The following is a 19,743-nucleotide window of genomic DNA, read 5'->3' as shown; positions in this document are numbered from 1 at the left end:
CTCATTTGAAATAAGTAACCATTTTACAGTAATGTGTTACCGTGGATCACTGATCCTACCTGCAGAACGTTTGCATCAAGAGCATCAGAACCAGCAGCGGCTGAAGAATCAGAACCAGCAGCGGCTGAAGAATCAGAACCAGCAGCAGCTTTAATTCAGGTTTAGTCCTCTGGGTTCCGTCAGGTCCCGTCAAACAGGCTCCCAGTTAAACCAGTGAAACAACAGAACAGATCCAGTTGGTAAGTATTGCACATGCTCAGAAGAGGTATTGAGTCTGGAACGGAGCAAACAGGAAGTGTCTCTGGACCTAAACGTTGGTTGGCCCAGCACTTCAGCTCAGTTGGGTCGTATTTCGTTGTAGTTCTTTATGACCCCAGAGAATCTGATTACGCGAACTTCCGAGTTTTTGGGTTTGAAATCCTGCCACAGATACTCAGGAGACAGAACCTTACTGGGCTTGTTCAGCCACATGTACCTGGACACAGAGACAGGAAATGACATCACCAGATTGTAGAACCAGGCCTGGCATCTGTGTACTTTACCTGCCTACCTGTTCAAGTGGCTCTCCTCCTGCCAGGCAGCCTCAATGCCTTCCTTGGCATCGTCTTCGAAGTTCTTGCGACAGGTTTGAGCGAGTCGATGAACCTCGACTAGGACGCCTCCGAAGGCGCCGCCGCAGTAGTAGAAGTCGCCCTCGCCAGGAGCCACGTAGGCTCTGGAGGCGGGCCGCCGTTCGTATGGGAACCTACTGCGGTCGTCCTTGTAGTACCCTGGAAAAGGAGGAGGGAATTCACTCATTAAACTCATCTGGACTTAGAGATTTGAGCTGCCAACAACCCGACTAGTTTTACAAACAGAACCAAACGCATTGAGGGAAAAAACTGAAGGAGGTTTTACAGACTGGAAAACTGGGGACCAAAACTGGAACATTTGTTACATTTTCAGCTGCTGTGGTTCTCTTTCTCACTGCCTTGTATCAAATGAACCAAACCGTATGATAGACATGTTCTCACCCTCGCCTGTGGTGGCGCTGTACCAAGAACCACTGAAGGAAACACCAAGAAGACACTGAGGGCAACTCCTTTCTTCACAAAATGTAAACAAAAATGGAGTGGCATCAGATTTTAGCAGTTGTAGGATTTCTCCTTAGTCTTTATTAAAAGACCATTTTTCCTGCCAGCGCTAGGCTAACCCTTTTGATTTGGTGGTATTTACCCAGAATGCCCTGAGCTGTAGTCCACATCCTGCTTTTGGAGCAGTCTCCGGTCCACTTGGTGTTCTCATATGCATTTGAATCGCACCAGAGTTCACTTCAACTGAACTGTGACCGAGGTTTGCAGACTGACGGGAGTTTGGTTACGCATTCATACTCAACACATTCTGGGTGAATAGGTTGTTATACCTCCTCAAATGAACTTTCTTGGCAAATAACTAGATTTTGATTAAAGTCGACTAAGCAGAGCTGGAATGAATGCACAATAAGAGTTGAGATAAAATTAAGATCCCTTAAACTCTCTACTTTGCCATTAAGGTACGACTCCTCAACAAACTAGACAAGTTCCTATCATGGTAAAAGATTTGTTTACCGCATGTTGACCAAGACAAATTCTCCCTACATGGTTAATAAAGTTTATAACTGTAAATCAAACCATTTCAAGCCCAGAGTCCAGGATGAAAACTGGAAGCTGTACCTGGATGGATCACAGCCACCAGTTCTCCTAATGACTCGGTTCCCCATCGACTGTGAAACTTTGAGTCGACATCCAAACAGAAGATGTAGTCCACATCGTTTTTGAGCGTCTCCTCGATCAGGGTCTGGATGATCTCCATCCTACGGGCTGAGATTTCTTGCCAACGTTTGGAGTTCGACACCGAATGCACCACCAGCTGAAAGATGAGAACAATGAGCTGCTAATCCACAAAAAATGTTCTTTCAAAAGCATACATGCATCTTCATCTTCCCAACATTTTGTTACATTACAACCTTAAATATCAATGTAATGGAAAGATATGGTATAAATTTAGTAGACTTGACAGGTATGTGCCATTTGTGTTCTGAACTGTGAATTCTTCATGTTCTCCTCTGCTTACCTCTCTGCCAGCAGCCATTTTCACTTTGGGCACCTCATTCGGCTGGTCGGTGAACACATAAACCTTCACTCTGAAACCTACGAAGAAGTGCTGCTCCGCCGTCTCCAGGAAGTCCTTCAGGAACATGATGTACCTGAACAGGAACCTCATCGATCAGAGTCGGAAGCAGATGAGAAACACACCACTGTGACGTAACACTCACTTCCCAACAGCGAACACTGTGGCAGCAACGGTGATGTTCCTCTTTTGGTAGATCCTGTCAAGCAGATCCGGATGGAAGGTTCCCTCCCAGACGACCGGCGCCAACCAGGGCGTCACCGACACAATGTCCGTCCGACTGCGATCAGAGATCGACCGTTAGGGAAACCAGAACCATGAAAACTCAAACACAGCAGCAGAGAACAATCCTCACCCTTGTGTGATGCTCGGCTGTGGGTATGTCAACCTGAAACACAGACAGTCAATAATGAGTCACACAAAGAAAGGATCAAAGACTTTTACTACAAGATGATCTGGAACCTTCTGTGGACATGCCCTTACAAGGGCACGAGGCTGACCATTACCCATCAGGAAGCTGATAACACAAGCAGTTAATGACCACAGCAGCTGAGGACACAGGAATGTGTAAATGTTTCTAACCCACAAGCAAACACCCAAGAAATAATAATATGACAACATTACCTTTCAAATAAACTCATAAGTAAATGAACTTAGATCATTTTTTCTAACAACAACCTGCAGACGGTAAGGAGCATACGTCTTACCCATCGGTTGCCAGCAGGTGTAGGTCAGGACTCCTGAAGAAGTGTCCATCCCCAGATCTGTACAACATCCACAAACATCAAGATCAGGTCAGGAAGAGGACAAGCTGACGCCTGAAACCTGTGAGATATTTGAAAAGGATCTGATGGAGATAATATTAGCTGTTTCCAAACTAAGTTTGAGCAGACTTTTAAAATGTGGATTATGTGTATTTGCTAAGCTTGGCTGTACTAAACAAGAACAAAGCTTTATGTGGTTAACGAACAGGATTATGTTAATGAGCCAAACCATCCATCAGCTTTTCAGCTCAACAAAACATCCATTCACTCTCACAAGTCAGATCACCTCAGCTATTGTTTGTTAGCGTTACTAAGTCAACTCGTCCATCAACACATTCTAGGAAGCTAAACAATTCCTCTCCCGCTCCTCGACATCGTCTCACTTCTCCTCCAAAAGGTTTCTTCAGTTCTGAGCATCTATTTTTGAATACAACAGACACTTTTATAAGCTTCCTGAGGAAAACAGTTTGCATGGTCAACAGTGTCAGACGTGAACTAATTAGCTGAAAATTACAAGGTAAATTCAAGACACAGTCTCTGTGAGGATTTGTGTGTTTTCTGTTTCCAAAACCAACATTAAACAAAGGCTTTGGGATCATGAACCTTCTACAGAGAACCAGAGACTTTTGTTTTGTCCACCTAGATTAATGACCTGGAGCGACTTGGATTATCACTGGAGCCGTTTGAAAATAAGACTTTTCAGTTTTATTTGAATTAAACAGACAGGAAGGTCTTCCAAAGTACACAGTTTAAAGATGAGAGGTAATCCCTGAGAAAACTGGCTCTGATGGTTCTAATCCCCCCTCCACCCTCTGGAGGCTCCTGGTTTGTTAAAGGAGTTGAGATAGAGACGGGACTGACCTTTCACTGACCTGAACAAAGCAGATCTTTCTGAGTCTGAAACCATTAAACCCAGCAGGTTACCATCCGGTCAGGTGGATGGCATCCCGATCTAACCCAGAGGATCTTTACTGTTCTTGTGAAAGCCAGCTTCAGTGAAATTCCCAAAATAATTCTCATTAGAGGAAATGTTTCTCTCTGGTCAGAACCCATCAAGGAGCATGCTTTAACTTCTAATTAATCCAGCTACAATTTTGTGACTTTTGCTAGCAAATCTGTGATTTTGTGGCTTTAATTTGTAATTATTTGCAAGGAATTCTGCAAAATATTATTAAACCTCTTTCAAAAAGTGTTTAATTGTTGTTGGCACTTACTGAACCCTCTACAGCAAATCGCTAAACATTTGAAATATTTGGGTTTAAAGCTGACTGACACAATACATGGAAGTGGGGAAAAAAAGCTGATGGTGCTGAAGCTCCATCTCCTTCCTTTAGTGGAAAATAACAGATTCTGCTAACATCTGCAAAAATAAATGCTCTCCATTCAGCAAACCCCCCCCTGAAGCTGCTGGGGCTTCATGAGACGGTGGACAGTCAGGAAACAGACAGATAACATCCTGAGGAAACACTCATTCATTCATCACCTCACACCAGGACCACTGGCGTGAGGTGATGAGATGTTTTTATCTGGATCAGATACTGTAAGAGCCAGTTAATGGGGAATTCATATATTTTCTAGAATGTATAACTTAGTTAATATAAAAGGATGCTTTTATTGTGAAAAGTAATTTTGGCTTCCACTACGTAATGCATAATATTAATATTGCCCGTATGCACGTTTGAGTTCAGATTGCAGTTGGATACGGTGGAAGCAGCACAATTTTTTGACCGATCTGTATCGAGCCTTTCATTTCTTCTGCAAGTGTACTTTTTGAGTTCTTTAAGTAAACATCATAAAAGGAGACTTGGTTTCAGTCGAGTGATTCAAATATTGGTTGTTAGACAAACTGCAAAGGCGGGACAACGAACTTTTGGGACGCAGAGTGCCACTACAGATACAAATAGATACAAAGTTTCTCAAGCTTGTTTGAATGCTGAAATTCAAACAAGTTTCCAGAAATAAGCAGAGATTCTAAGTTTTCCTAAATATGTTATGATCAACGCACCAAACTGAAACAAAGTGAGGAAATTATTTTTCATGTGACCAGTCAGGTTCCAAAACAAAGCCCCCGGTTACACAACGCTGGGGCGTCAGGTGAACATCTGGGCCGTTCTCAGAACAAAGGTCGCCTCTAAGGTCGCGCCCAGCAGGGGCCGTTACTCACCGGCCTTTTGAGGAATCACAGACGCCTTCCCTGAATCTGCAGACACAAAAACATGCAACAATAAGAAGTTTAAAACTTTTCTTTGTTACACTGAGAGCTGAGATGAAGCGGAAGGGAGAGGCTGCAGTGGAAGAGAGTTAGAAACCTGTTCAGGGTTATCAGATGAATCCCGGCTTCAACAATCAGGAATGAATCTGAGAGTCCATGTTGTTTATAGGAGCCTCCCACCATAGAAATACTGAACTAGGTTTTCCTTAAGATTACTTAGAAACAAACCCAAGAAATATCAGTTCAGCCATTTTTCATATAGAGTTGGCTACACTGCAAAATAATATACAAAATAATACCAAGTAATTTTGATCTAGTTTCTAATGCAAGTATCTTAGTTCATATTAAATAAGACAAAACTACCTTACAAGTAACTTTTTAGCAAAAAGTAAATAAATCCTTAATATTGAGGAAAAATGTTTGTTCCGATGATTTTTCACTTATAATGTTGGGAAAATGTCTTGTTATAAGTGAGATAATATACAAATAATGCACCTTTTTTAATCAATTACAGTAATAAATAATACAATATTAGAAAACAATAAAAAATGAACATTTAAAGGAATTTACAGCCAATTTTATGCAAAAATAAAATCATCATTGATTCTACTTTTGTGTAAATAAAATCCGCCTCTGTTCAGAGACAGAATGGATTTCTGCATGTTGAGACCAAAAGGAAAGAAAAGAGCAAATTCAGGGCAGAAACCAGGAGAAACAGGGACTGTGAGTAAAGAACTACCTGTAGATGGGGGTCAGGTAGGTGAACATCACTCTGTGGGTTCAATCACAAACAATGGAACAGGAGTCAGATGGGAAAACTGCAGCGGCTGACAGGAAGCATTGAATCTTTGTGTTTTATCACGTGAATGAAGCCGGGAGCCTCCAAACCAGGAGATGACCACATCAACAAACATGAATATTTTAGAGCCAGTGCTCCTTTCTACACAGTGAGACACAAAAACAGGAAGTGGGAAACTAATGACTTTAAGTTCCTAAACACACAAATCATCTACTGGGAAATATGGAGCATTGGGAAAATCAATGAAGTATGAAAAAGTGTAACTGAAACCTCCTGGTGAGTCATTAACGTCATTCTGGAGGAAAATGGACCCACTCTGCCTGGTTGAACTGAAACATGAAATGTTTCCACATCAGATAGTCCAGTAGATTCAGAGAAAGATGCAACATTTGTTCAAATTGTCTGTTGGAGCTGCAGTTTTGCACCAACAGTATGAAATGCCAGATATACATATTAGCGTAATGTGATTTTTTTAAAATCAGATTAAACAAAGTTTCTGTATAGTTATTGGTTTTGACTGCATTACGTCAATCCAAAAGGTTGTGTATTTAAAAGAATAAGGTACATTTATATGTATAGTGAAATAATCAGCAGATCTGAGTCTTTATTATTATTATGTTTGGGCCAGCAATGAAAAACATCTGGGTCTATTTGAGTCCATCTGAACCGAACTGCACATTAACCGTTTACAGTCCATTAACTGGTTCGGTTCCTACTCATTTATGTTCTTTTCTTTGGGGAAGCAGAAGCCATTATAGCTTACGATCGAATGCCATTTGCTCTTTCCCCATTACGAGGAGAGGGGGGAGGACATGCGGACCGGGAGTTGAACCTGCAACATCCATGTCGAGGACTAGGGCCTCCAAACGTGGGGCGTGCCAACCCACAGCACACCCCAGTTTTCCATGTTTTCTCCATGTGTGGCTTAAGGTCCCTGGAGTCCCAACAGAGTGGAAATGGCTTTGCAATAAGTTTTTCACAGTTCTTTATCAAAGATTTATGAGTCCCGGAAATGCTGGAGTGTCTGGTAGTAACTGGCAGTAATGGGAGACATCCTCTGAGAATTGTTCCTTAGAGAAATTTCCCCACAGAGCACTATCAGGGTGTCTAAACCTGACTGAAAGTTTGAATGTACTTCAATTACAAATTTGGAAAGAGGAAGAAAGCAACATACAAAATATGCACGCTTGGATTGCACCAACACGCCACACACCAACACGCCACACACCAACACGCCAAACACCAACACGCCACACACCAACACGCCAAACACCAACACGCCAAACACCAACACGCCAAACACCAACACGCCACACACCAACACGCCAAACACCAACACGCCACACACCAACACGCCACACACCAACACGCCAAACACCAACACGCCAAACACCAACACGCCAAACACCAACACGCCAAACACCAACACGCCAAACACCAACACGCCAAACACCAACACGCCAAACACCAACACGCCACACACCAACACGCCAAACACCAACACGCCACACACCAACACGCCACACACCAACACGCCACACACCAACACGCCACACACCAACACGCCAAACACCAACACGCCACACACTGCAGGACTTTGCAAGATTGTCGTAAAGGGAAAATCGGGGCAAAAAAAAAATTTTGTTGAATTTCGCTATCATACATTTCCTCACCAGGAAAGTATTGTCCCCTCAGTGATCATCACATTAAAACTCCTGAAATAAACGTTCATACTTTCATCTGTCCTGTGTTGTTGGTCCTTGTTTTGTCTTTTGGGGAGACGTATAGATGTACATATATAACGGATATTAGATATATGTGTGAAATTCTTGCTAAAATATGTTTTGTAAATATCTTTGTATGTATGTCATAATTGTCTTGTGATGAGTGGTGTTTGGCCTCCCTTACTGGTTGCCTATAAATTCGAGGGGAAACTGGAAATTCCTCACAGACTGTTATGCGCTCTGCTGTGGTAAGTCATCAAATCCGGTTCTCCTCTGACTAACATTTATTTCGTAATGTGAACCTGTTGAGACATTTAATGACTGGATTCGTTTGGCTATCCTGTTGCGGGGGATGCCAATCTAGAAGATGAAATTCTAGGTTGACACCATTCGAGACTCCACTGTGACCCACAAGATGGAGTCTTATGGATCACAGGAATCTGATCAGCCCTCAACTGATCAGATATTGTCACCGTGGATACAAGTGAGAGCCTGTTGATGTTGTTGAATTTTGCCAGCATACATTTCCTCACCAGGAAAGTATTGTCCCCTCAGAGATCACATTAAAACTCCTGAAATAAACGTTCATATTCTCATCTGTCCTGTGTTGTTGGTCCTTGTTTTGTCGTTTGGGGAGACGTATAGATGTAAATATTCATTTTGCTCCGTTTGTTTGTGTTGCTAATGTTGTAGTGAGACGTCTACATTTTTAAAGTCTGCATCTTGGAAGACGTCAAACAGAACAGACCTTTTTCCAACTGAACCCATGATGGTTCACCTGGAACCAACAGAAATTTGCTGCTTCCCTGTTTCTGTCTGTGAAGATTCTTAACAGGCTTGAATAAAACCTCCAGAACCTTTACATCCATCTGGTCTGTCGGTTGTCCTTATTTACTGCTCATTTATTAGTAGAAATGTTTACTGAAACAATTCATCAATTAATCAGGACGGATTAACTAATTAATAATCGATTAATTGTTAAATGAAGCATTCAGGCTACTTGGAAGAAGAACAACATACTCAAAGCAGTATTTGAGCTTAAACTGTACAAAAATATATACATTTTGCATTAATATGTTCGACCAAGAACTCCTCAAGTGGCAATTATTAAAATAATCAACAGATCAGCCCTACGCTGTACTGATGTTAAGTCATCAGAAAGTGCTGAGCTTTTCACATGTTGATGTTAGAAATATTTCAATGTGCAGATGCATCCTTTGTTACAGTTGGTCAAGTGTTCACTAAATGACAGCTTATCATGCAACTTATCCAAGAAAATGTTTAGTAGCCTATTTAGAAAAGGAATTTGTTTGTTTATTAGCATATTTAAATGTATCTCTAATACTGTATATAAAAGGTTTAAGTGGTTAAATGAGAGATCAGTGAAATGTGCCAATTTAACACTTGCATTCTATTGGCTGAGAGGTTGCCAGGCGACTGGTACTTTTCTGCTCCAAGACCAAGAAGGAAATGTTTTGCAAGAGAGGGCAGAGGTTTGCAAACAGAAATTTGTTCAGAGACAAGTTTTGAGTGTGAGGGGCTGTTTAAGACTTAAACTCTCTCAGAGACTCACACACACAAAATATTAAAGTTGCACATATATACTATTAAATATCACACACGCATACAATTTTTCTTTCTCTCACACAATAAAGACTTAGATTGCACATATACACTACTAAAATATCGCAAACACACAAGTATTAAAAAGTTTTGAGAACCAAAGATATAAAATCCTGCTTTCAGACTGAAAAAGTGTGCTCTCTAATTATGGCAGAAAACTTCCCCCATAAAATCGCAGCAGCTGAAAATGTAATAAATGTTGCAGTTCTGGTCCCCAGTCGATCAGAGTCTACCAAACTATCAGGTCTGAAAACATCCTAAAACTTTTCTCCACTCTTTAAAATAAAGTTTTCCTAAGTATATCTCACTCTGGGTTCAACATTCACTGCAGCACACACACACTCTGCAGTACTCACCCCAACACCACAACCAGAAACAGAAGCGACGCCACAAACTTTAGGTTCATCATCTTCAGAGAAGTCTCTCGGTCCAACAGAGCCGGTTCTGATGCCTCTCAGTCCTAAACCTCAAACCCAGCAGGTTCTGAAAGACGCTCCTCGTCACTGTCTATTGGAGGTCTTTAAGCTTCACTGGATTCCTGTGTAGAGAGACCAGCAGATCTTCAAACCCCGATGACTGAGACAGAGAGTGAACAGAGAACAAACGGTGGTGAGAGAGAGTGAGAAAAAGAGAGACAGTGAAGAGGTTGGCTGGCAGAGCTAGCCTGTAAGAGTCGCTCCCTGCTACTGTTTGTCGATGCCTACAGATACAGAAAGCATTCAGGTGAGGTCCAGATTTAACACAGATCCAGGTTATTTTAACAAATGACCTGGATCTTTTTCTGGAAAAAAACTCAGGCTTCACTTGGTGTAATCAAACGCCTGTGCAACCTGTTTGTCCTCTTAATCATTGACCCTCAGGAATGTCCTGCTGGTTTTCCTCTGACCCTGATGTTATTCCGAAGCCTCATAAATGCCCAGACTGTTAGGTTAGCAGCTAATAGTCACACCAAAGTGGTTGCATAGAAAAACGAGAACTCTCCATGTAAAATCAGGTCTTTCTCATACATGCTGACAGAAACCTGACAGCTTGATTTACAGATAAGACTTCTGAAACTACATTTCTGTGTTTCAATCGTGATAAAACACAATCCATTTCCTTCTTGATACCATCATTCAAACAGTGTAAACAGGATATCTAATATGTTCAAACTTACATCACTAAATTATCGTTAGTGCTCACCCTGAGGCTGAAGGCCACAAAGCATCAGTCGGTTTGACTTTATAATTTTAGTTTGACTTCAGAGCAAACTATATAAAAAGTGAGATCACCTCAACATCTGATCAATATCTTGATCAGACAAAGCACTTTGTTCACAATCAGCTGAATTTACAAGAACAGTTAGTCACCCTGTTCCTACACTCTGCCAGGACTTTAATTATCCCCATTTGTTTATATATTCTGACTTAAATGCCGTTAAATGCCAATAAATAAGCCTACAGAGCAGTAGTTCCCAATTGAACAGTTAGCATCAGCTAACAATTGTAAAATTAAATATAACTAAAAACTACACCACTCAATTAGAACACATTTAAAGTGTTTTTTGCAATCCTAAAAGCAAAATGTAGCTGTTATTGTACAGTTTTAGCTGAATTATTGTTCTAAATATGTTGTTCTTTCAGCAAGTGGCTTTTGTTTGAGCCAGTATAGTCCAGCTAAAGATTAATTGATTACTAAATTAGTTACCGATTATTTTTAATAAATCGCAATCAATTCGATTAATTGGTTCAGCCCTACTTCACATTTATAGAAATGTTCAATTTGAAAATGGTCTCAAATTACAATATCATCTTTTATCGCAATAATTTCTGGGTCAGTTTGTTGTCCAATAAAGTTTGCATTCGTGACAAACCGAACCGTATTTCCGGACTATAGAGCGCACCATACTTTAAGCCGCAGCAACAAATTTTTTGGGGGAAAAAACTGGAAACGTACACATATAAGCCGCACCGGGCTACAAGCCGCTGGTATCTCCTATAAATCCCAATAAACCTGCTGGATTTATTAAGGACGCAGCCCTCCGTCTCCAAAGCCGAACCATGAATTCGTTAAAAATAAAGCTTACGCTCCTATCCGTGTGCGGCTCTATTTCCCTCCTGAACTTAAAAGCTGCTTCATATGAGCTTGAAGATATTTACCCGTCGTTCCTGCCGCTAGCATGTGGTTGTTCTAAATGGAATTCAGCACTTTCTTCTTTCATTTCCAATTTTGACTTCCAATGAGTCACTTCCTGCTACAGAGCCCCCTGGCGGTTGAAGAAAAATCCACAGAAAAACCGCACCGGGATTAAAGCCGTATGGTTCAAAACGTGAGAAAAAAGTAGCGGCTTGTAATCCGAAAATAAGGTATTCTCACCGTTAAAGTCTGAAACAGAAAACATCCTGCTCCTAAAACCAACACGGACCATCTCCAGGACGACCGACTCAGAACTCCCGGCTGTTAAACTGATTTGAATGTGCTCTCAAAGCATCGTTGATAGGGCCCTGTCACCATGGTAACGGCCAAGGAGTCCAGTAGCAAGACGCCCTTTAGATAGGGTGACCAAACGTCCGTATTTTCCGGGACATGTCCGTATTTCACGTCCTGTCCCCGAGGAAATGTCCTGTTTTTTCAATGCCTTTGGAACGGTCCAAAGACCGTTAGCCTTTGGACCGTTAGCCCAAAGGCTAACGGTCGAAGAACAGCTGGCTTCCTGCAGGCATCTCTCACAAGGCTCACATTCCAGAAACAGACGTAGAATCCAACAGTCCTTAAATATAATGATTAGTATTTATATAGGTTATTATTTTAATTTGATCAGAAAACCACCTGAACAAACTGGAATTTGTTGAATACATAAGATTTCAACCAGAGAATATTGTGGTCAACTGTGTCAAAGGAGAAAGGAGATCTAGCAAAACCAGAACACAAGTCAAGAGAATCATCATTGTTACTTTCACAGGTGCTATTTCAGTGCTCCAATGCTCTCTGAAAGTCTTCAAAACTGTATTACTATTTATGCTCATATACTTGGTTAGCAACTATTTTCTCGAGTATTTTACAAAGGAAAGGAAAATTCTATATACATCTGTAATTAAGTAAAGATTTAATTGTAGTTACATCACTTGTGGTCCTTGTCCATATACTAAGGATAATTATAAATTATAAATAATTAGTACACATGAAATCAGACAGACCTAGCAAACAAGTAACTTTCCAGCAAGATATAGCAGTTTGTTTTAAGTCAGTAATTCATTAATATTGCTGAAAATATTTTAGTTCCAGTGACAAATAAATTAAATCATAACATGGGAAAAATATTCATACTTTTCAATATTAATGAATTATTGACTTAAACTGCTATTTCTTGCTGGGAAGGTACTTGTTTTCTAGGTGTGTCTTATTTCAAATGCACTAAGACAGGGGTTTTCAAAGTATGAAAGGGTGAGCCCCCCTCCAAGGAGCACAATGCCTGCTGCGCCCCCCAAAGACTCTAAGAAGGATTTTAAAGTCCCCCCTCCCCCCAGGTTCTGCGTTACGCCCCTGCGTTTGGTGTCACAGCACAGCGCTCCTCCTGCAGCTCCACAGCTCAGATGGTTGCACAGATTTGTGACACTTACCATAATATTAATAATTATAACGGTGCTAACTTGCCATTATAACTATTGCCAACTACGGACACGTTTATTCGTGGCTGTTTTCACGTTTATTGCGCTGTTCATATTGGTTTCGATGTTTGCAGTTTTCTGGAGCGCGACGTCTTTCAGAGGTAATACATTAACTTGACATTAACAAAGACACAGCGAGACGGATCATCCGGGAAATGATGGACAAGGAGAGACTGAGTAAAACTACCTTAATGACGGACAAATTCTGGGATTTATTGTGAGTCTCTGTTTATTCCCAACCCCAAATGAGGAACTTCACGTTCAAAAACGAGCCCAAAAAGGCGCAACCAGCAACTCGTTAAATTTTCAAGCGACTTAAAAAAAAATGAAGCCCAAAGCCGCTTATAATAATCGGACTTGTCGACAGAAACTCAAAATAGTTCCAGTTTTTCCACCAAAAAAATGCGCATCTCCCTCCATTGTTTACATTTCTGTCGCATAGAGACGTCGGTCACTCGACAAGACGAGTAGAGGAAATACGATTAAATAACAAAAGAAGATAGTAACGCACAGTAACACAAAAATGATTTTGATAAGTAACTGTAGTCTGACTACTGGATTTGAAATAGCAACGCGTTAGATTACTCGTTACAGAAAAAAGTGGTCCGACGTCAGTAACGTTACTGACATCACTGGCCAAAACATCCTCTAAGGTGGGAAACATTTTCACTGATTCCCGCTCCACACGCGCACCCTACAGTACCAACTTTTTCCTAAATCCACAGAGTTGATCGTGTGCGTAAAAGACGTTTCTTTTTCCCTCGCACCGCGCCTCCCCTTAAGTGCTCTGGCGCCCCCCAGGGGAGGCGCGCCTCACACTTTGAAAACCGCCGCACTAAGATATTAGTACGAAACTAAAATTTGACTTGGTAAAATCTGTATTTTTGTGATGTTTATTGAAGGTTTCTTTCATCCAAATTCTTCTTCAGTTCTGCATGATTGGATGAACAGAACCTACAAGTTCTTGTCAAGACTTGCCAACAATCACACCATTTAAGCCATGAGGACATCTGAGTCACAGGTCCTTCCTTTCATTCAGATGATCATTAATTACTGATCCAAACATTTTTTTAACAATGCCATGGAAACTGTTTGGTCAAATTTGACCCAGAACAATGTCCAACTTTGAGAATTAACTTTGGGTTCAAGTTAGGTTCTTATCAATTTTTAGTTCTTCCCCTCCGTCCTTCTCAGTTCATACACTGTATTATGATTTTTTTTTTCAAAATAAAAGTCAATCATTTGTTCTTTCCAATTAATCCTGGTAATCAATGCATCAAATTCAGTTTACTTTTTAAATTAGTTGTAAAGTTTCAGAAGAGCATTGAGTCATTTACTTGAACCAGCACTACATGCAGCATGTCGTTTTACAAAGTTAGCACGTAATAATTGTCATCCTTAGTGATAATTAAGGATTACAAAAGGTAATTACTTTGCAAATGCTCAAATTAAAATGTCAACACAGTTTTGATCTAAATCAACAGATGAATGTAAAATTGGGGATTGTTTTTTGCAGCATTGTCCCAACTAGATCTGCAGATTTGTCTAAAAATCAATAATATTCCTGCACATAAAACTGGACAAACATAAGATTTTGTTATTTTTGGGAACATAAATAATAGAAGAAAATAACAAAATAGAAACGTGAATGTGTGGAGTTTGTCTCCGCCTGCTGGTCAGGTTTGCTCATTGCACCGGAACTCAGCGACTCTTTCAAGAAGTTCTTTAAGAGAATCAGAGATCCTTCAGACATCCAGGTTTCCCCAGATTTCCTTAAAATCTCATCTCGATTTGTTAAGTTTATCCTACAATCTGCTGCTACGCATGCGCAGACTGACAAACCTCACATCGAGACGCTACCTAACTTTACGGTTAGTCTTGTATGACAGTCTTTTCTGAAGTTATTTTACTTTTCTTGTCTTTAGGTTGGTTTAATATTTGTAAGTTCACTCTGACGTCAGTAATATCGTCGTTGTTCCGCATATTGTAAACAAGAAAGGACTCTCACTGATGCAGTGTGAAGATTAAACATCATCCGAGACGCAGATAATAAATATAAATATAAATGTAAAACTCTACAGCAAATGAGCTTAAATTATTTGATTAAAAACATTTATAATCACAACCAGTGGTTAATTACGGATAAACTCAAATCTTGAATGAAATATTCTTTGTGATCATATGATGAAGAGTTTTTTGTTGTTGCTGTTGTTGTTGTTGTTGTTTGTTTTTTGTCTGTAGCTTTAATAAAAATGATAAATGATTCTTATCCTGTTTAATCGTGAATATTTTATTAAAGATATTCTTATCCTGGGTCTATTGTGTCATTATTTGCAGCTGCTTCATGTTTTATTTTCAGATGAAGTCACGTGTTGCGTCACTTTTCCTCCACAATCAGAAAGTGAAGGGGATATGCTTGTGAAACAGAAAATAGTGACGCAATCACGTAAACTAAGAGGGCCCTTCAAAATAAAAGCCGTTAACTGTGATTGAAATAAAATACTGAAAGTTCGGATCAGTGCCAAAGTCCAGATCAACCTAGAACAATCCCGTCTTCGCCGCCTTTACTTTGCTAAAATGTTTCGTGTTTTTTGTTTGTTTTGTTTTTGTAACTTTATTTACAAACTGAGAGGCCGCCATCATTGTTTTCACTTACGATGAGGTTTGGAAACTGGACGGGAAAGAGGAACTTCCCAGGTGTTCCGAACCTGCCGACTGATCCTGGATCAGGAGCTCTAACTGACACAAACAGTCCAATCACACCCGATTATTGGTTATTGATCAGAGGAAATGACCCCTGGACATTATCCAGCTGGGATCCGTCATCGATCAGACCCGATGAATAAAGAAATAAAGTTTGAACACGTCTCCCTCATAGTTTATTCATATTCCAGCAGAGGGCGCTGTGGAGACAGAAAGAATAAGAAGGAAAGTGGGACTTTTTCGCCTTTTCATTTCAGTTTTCTGTCTGCAGGAATAAATGTTCGTCTTCGGTCAGAGCAACACAATGTCAGCACAACAACTCAGCTCATCCTCTGCATTAAGGATCTCATCATGTTCGGAATTACGGCACCCGTCCTCGTCCTGTGCAGCGTCCTGACCTCTGCACTCTGCTGTGATTGGCTCAGCCACTACAACGACCTGAGGAACAGCTCTCTGGTTCTGATCGACTCAATGGTGAGTACCGACATGGATGGCAGGATTACCAGCGGTGGTTTGGACGTGAATGAAATTTATTCAGGGAATCTAAAAGCATTTTTAAAAACTATTTTAGATTTGTCCAAACTTTTTGTCACGTCAGCTCAAAATGATAATTTTTTAAAACTACAATGCAGAAACGCAAAATCTTACCAAGTATTTTTGTTGTAGTTTTTGCCAACTGTCTTGCAGTACTTGAAATAAGACAAAAAATAAATGAACTTTTTAGCTTGTTTTGAGCCAATAATTGAAAAAGTAGTTGTTCCATTTATAATTAGTACTTTTTCATCAATATTAAACAGAAATTTGATCTTTATTTATCTCAACAGGTAACATGTCAGAGAAAAAACAAGAAGAAAACCCAAATATTAAAAATAATTATCTTAAAAAACAAAACTTTCATATCCAGTTTGAAAAGAAGTAGGAAGAAAACAATCTTATTAAATCTTAACCCCAATTGTTTCATCCAAATATGTCCTAAATTCTGTATTTACACATTTATTAAGGAATTGTTGACTTAAAACAAGCTCTTACTTTTGCTGATAAGTTACTTGTAAGTTAATTTTGTCTTATTTCAAGTTTACTAAAATATTTGTTCCTGAAAGTAAGCCAAATATACTTTGTCAGATTTTAGAAAAGTTGATCACTTTGTGTGGCAAGTAGATTTTAATTGAAAAGTTCTAGTTCTGTCTTAATTTATTTGATTTATGCTTGAATTACAATTGGAAAAAAAAAAGAAAAAGAAGAATGAATGAAGTCAGTGTCAACGCTTGACGTTCAAAGTTTCCTTTTAAACCAGTTAAACCAGTTAAGCAGCTGTGGTTTCCAAAGTGTGATGCTGAGAAATTCAAGGTTGTTCATTATTTTCCAGGGAGGTCCGTTCACCACCACGACTCGTCTGCGAATCCCCGACAAGCTGTACAAGGAGCTGATGAGGAGAGAGGTAATCAATCGATCGATCGATCAACATAATCAGTTCTGTCAGCCAATCAGAGAGCTGCAGCTCACGCCTGTCTTTGTGTTTCCAGGAGAACTTCCAGCTGCGCTTCATCAGAGACAGTATGGAGCAGATTTACAATCTGTATCGCCATGGCAACACGTCGGCGGCTGGCTGGGACGCCGGAAAGACAAACAACTTCCTGGAGAGCATCAACAGGCAGATTGTGGAGCTCAATGAGTGTGTAAGTGCTCTGCAGCTGGAACGACGCCGCAATGCTAACATCTGGAAATTACATTGAAAAAACAGAATGGAGATCCAAATTTCATTTTAAAGTTTTATTTTAAAAAATTGAAACTTACTCCACCACACATGCGTACCAGGCACAGCAAACTATCTACCGCTGACAGATGAGAAATGTTTTATTGTCCAGCTCTTGGGTGCCCCACTGACTGGGGCAAAACTGCCCATATCAAACCAAGCACGTCTGCAGAATCACAGCTATTCCACATTTTTATATTTAAGGCGGCCATTTTGGAAATGTCCTTCTCCATTCATTTTCTACTGAACTTGTGCGATGAGGCTACAGTCGCTTGTCCTCATCCAGCCGAGCGACCGGCTTCATTTCTACTTTTAGGTCAAAATATGTTGTTCAGTTAAAATGTCATTTTCAGATCAGTCACATGCATTTACACCTTATGCATGCGATTTACAGCCCTAGTTAACTTGTTATGTGTAATCGAGTTATGTTTGTCAAACTTCATTTATTTACGGTTTGTTTAAATTGGATGAACTCAGTTTGATTACTTGTTACAATTTTTTTTTTAAAGTTAGATCACTTGTTTTTGTTTTTTAGTGTAGAATCAGATGATGGTTCAGCTTTATGTCAGACTCAACCTGCTCTGGTGTTTTCCAGGTAGAGTCAACACACAACGAGAAAACAAGCAAACATTATGAGAAGCGACTGAAGAACTACTACCAAAATCTGAGGAAACACACTCTTGTGAGTACAAATACTTCACCTCTAAAGTACAAATACTTCACCTCTGAAGTACAGATGTTCAAACCTGTTGGAGTTTCCCACATTTTCTCACATTATAGCCACTAAACTCTACTTTAGTCAGATTACACAAGACAGAAAAACTCCTGGTTTAAAATGTTTAAAAACAAAAATCTGAAAAGAGGGTTTAGCTGATCTGTAGACCTGCTAAAACCTGGACGTCTAGACCAGAGGGGTCCAAAGTGTGGCCTGGGGGCCATTTGTGGCCCTTGAAATTATTTATTTTGGCCTTGGCCTGATCATAAGAATGGAAATAGAAAACAATCAACGATCCAAACATTTTTGAAATGGTCTGTTTTTCTTTTAATAAGCCCTTCTTTATATTTGATACACAGATTCCATAAATGTTTGATTATTTTTTAGCAAACTAAAAAATAAAATCACAAATAAATTTTGGCATTTTGGAAACTTTTGGGCCCCAGGATGAAAAGTTGAGACACCACTGACTTAGAATAGCAGAAGAAGTCTAATTAGAAAAACAGCCGGCAGAAAAGTTATGCACAGAACAGTTAGCTACTAACACATGGTGGTGGCAGCATCATGCTGTGGGGATTTAAACCTGTTGGAGGTTCAGCTTACACCAGGACAAACACGGATCCAAGGATCCAACCAAAGGTATTATAGCTTAGTTTAATTCAAATCAGATTCATTTTACAATGGCCTAGTCAAAGTCCAGACCTAAATCCAACTGAAGATCAATAGAGCACAAAATGCGTCTTCACTGATGATTAAAAAAATCAGCCTGTAGATGTTAAAACCTGGAAAACATAAACCTCATAGCTACTTCAGGCAAACACATGTGCATGCCACACTTTTCAGATTTTTAGACATTATTTAAAAAAAATAAAAATGAAAACCTTCCACTTGACAACGATGAACTAATTGTGTCAGTCTGTTACACAAAATCCCCAAAAATCCACTGGAGTTTGTGGTTGTGTGACAAAAGGAAATGTGACAAAATTCAACAAGCGGGAATATTTTTTTTAGTGTCTGACATTTCAGCTGAAGTAATGACAGATGTACTGACCCGGGTTCTGGTCCTACAGGGCAGCGGAGACGACTGGGAGATGCTCAGGAAGGCGACCAAACAGAACCTGATTCGACTGGAGATGCTGGGGAACCGGATCAAAGCCAACAGGGGGCAGCATTGAGCGATTTAACATTTCCACCACTGAAACCAAGTCAACCTTCTAGTGTTTTTTTTTTTTTTTTTTTAATTTGAGCTATTTATTTATAATAAGCTGTTATTTATTTATATATTTATTATTTTGTTATTTTTATATGAAAATAAATTATGAAACATCTTATTTGTTGAATGGTTTTGTGTTTTTTTTTTTTTTTTGATTTTTAAAAAAAAAAACAACCCAAAAAGCTGTGAGATAAGCAGAAGAGATATAAAAATTAGTGTAGTAAATTATTGAGTTTATGGAGCTTAAATCATGTCAAATATGGGACTGAAGGGAAACAGCCACATATTCCAATTTGTTTTCTTTTGATTGAAAACATATCCTTACCAGGTTCTCAAATTTATTGATTTTTCCTCCAGAGAACAAAAATAAAAATAATGGACAAAACTAAACAGACCTCAAGAAAACCTGAAATTTAAGGGGAATATTCTAAATTTTAATCAT

General features: G+C 39.7%; 2 protein-coding genes across 3 annotated transcripts; one reads left to right on the top strand and one right to left on the bottom strand.

Annotated features, from left to right (window-relative positions):
* Window positions 1-125: 125 nt before the first annotated feature.
* Window positions 126-11,847, bottom strand: LOC122821863 (globoside alpha-1,3-N-acetylgalactosaminyltransferase 1-like). Of its 2 annotated transcripts, XM_044100147.1 has the most exons (12): window positions 11,626-11,847; window positions 11,409-11,503; window positions 9,627-9,808; window positions 5,864-5,896; window positions 5,077-5,112; window positions 2,856-2,912; window positions 2,504-2,536; window positions 2,294-2,428; window positions 2,092-2,224; window positions 1,692-1,887; window positions 551-770; window positions 126-475 (listed from the first exon to the last, which is right to left on the bottom strand). In XM_044100147.1, exons 3-12 carry the CDS (start codon window positions 9,677-9,679, stop codon window positions 337-339), a joined length of 1,035 nt encoding a protein of 344 aa, XP_043956082.1. In that variant the 5' UTR covers window positions 9,680-9,808; window positions 11,409-11,503; window positions 11,626-11,847; the 3' UTR covers window positions 126-336. The 2 variants fall into 2 exon arrangements, with proteins under 2 accessions (XP_043956082.1, XP_043956083.1); XM_044100148.1 differs by lacking the exon at window positions 11,626-11,847 and having other exon boundaries at window positions 11,206-11,418.
* Window positions 11,848-12,157: 310 nt separating this feature from the next.
* Window positions 12,158-19,288, top strand: LOC122821861 (interferon a3-like). The gene is made up of 6 exons (XM_044100145.1): window positions 12,158-12,211; window positions 15,892-16,094; window positions 16,987-17,058; window positions 17,144-17,296; window positions 17,969-18,055; window positions 19,159-19,288. The coding sequence occupies exons 2-6, from the start codon at window positions 15,972-15,974 to the stop codon at window positions 19,261-19,263; spliced, it is 540 nt and encodes a 179-aa protein (XP_043956080.1). The 5' UTR covers window positions 12,158-12,211; window positions 15,892-15,971; the 3' UTR covers window positions 19,264-19,288.
* Window positions 19,289-19,743: the final 455 nt, after the last annotated feature.

Source organism: Gambusia affinis, linkage group LG19 (genome assembly GCF_019740435.1).
Source record: "Gambusia affinis linkage group LG19, SWU_Gaff_1.0, whole genome shotgun sequence".
Lineage (NCBI taxonomy): Eukaryota > Metazoa > Chordata > Actinopteri > Cyprinodontiformes > Poeciliidae > Gambusia > Gambusia affinis.
The sequence above is the reverse complement of the archived record's forward strand: the minus strand, read 5'-3'. Positions and strand labels throughout refer to the sequence as shown.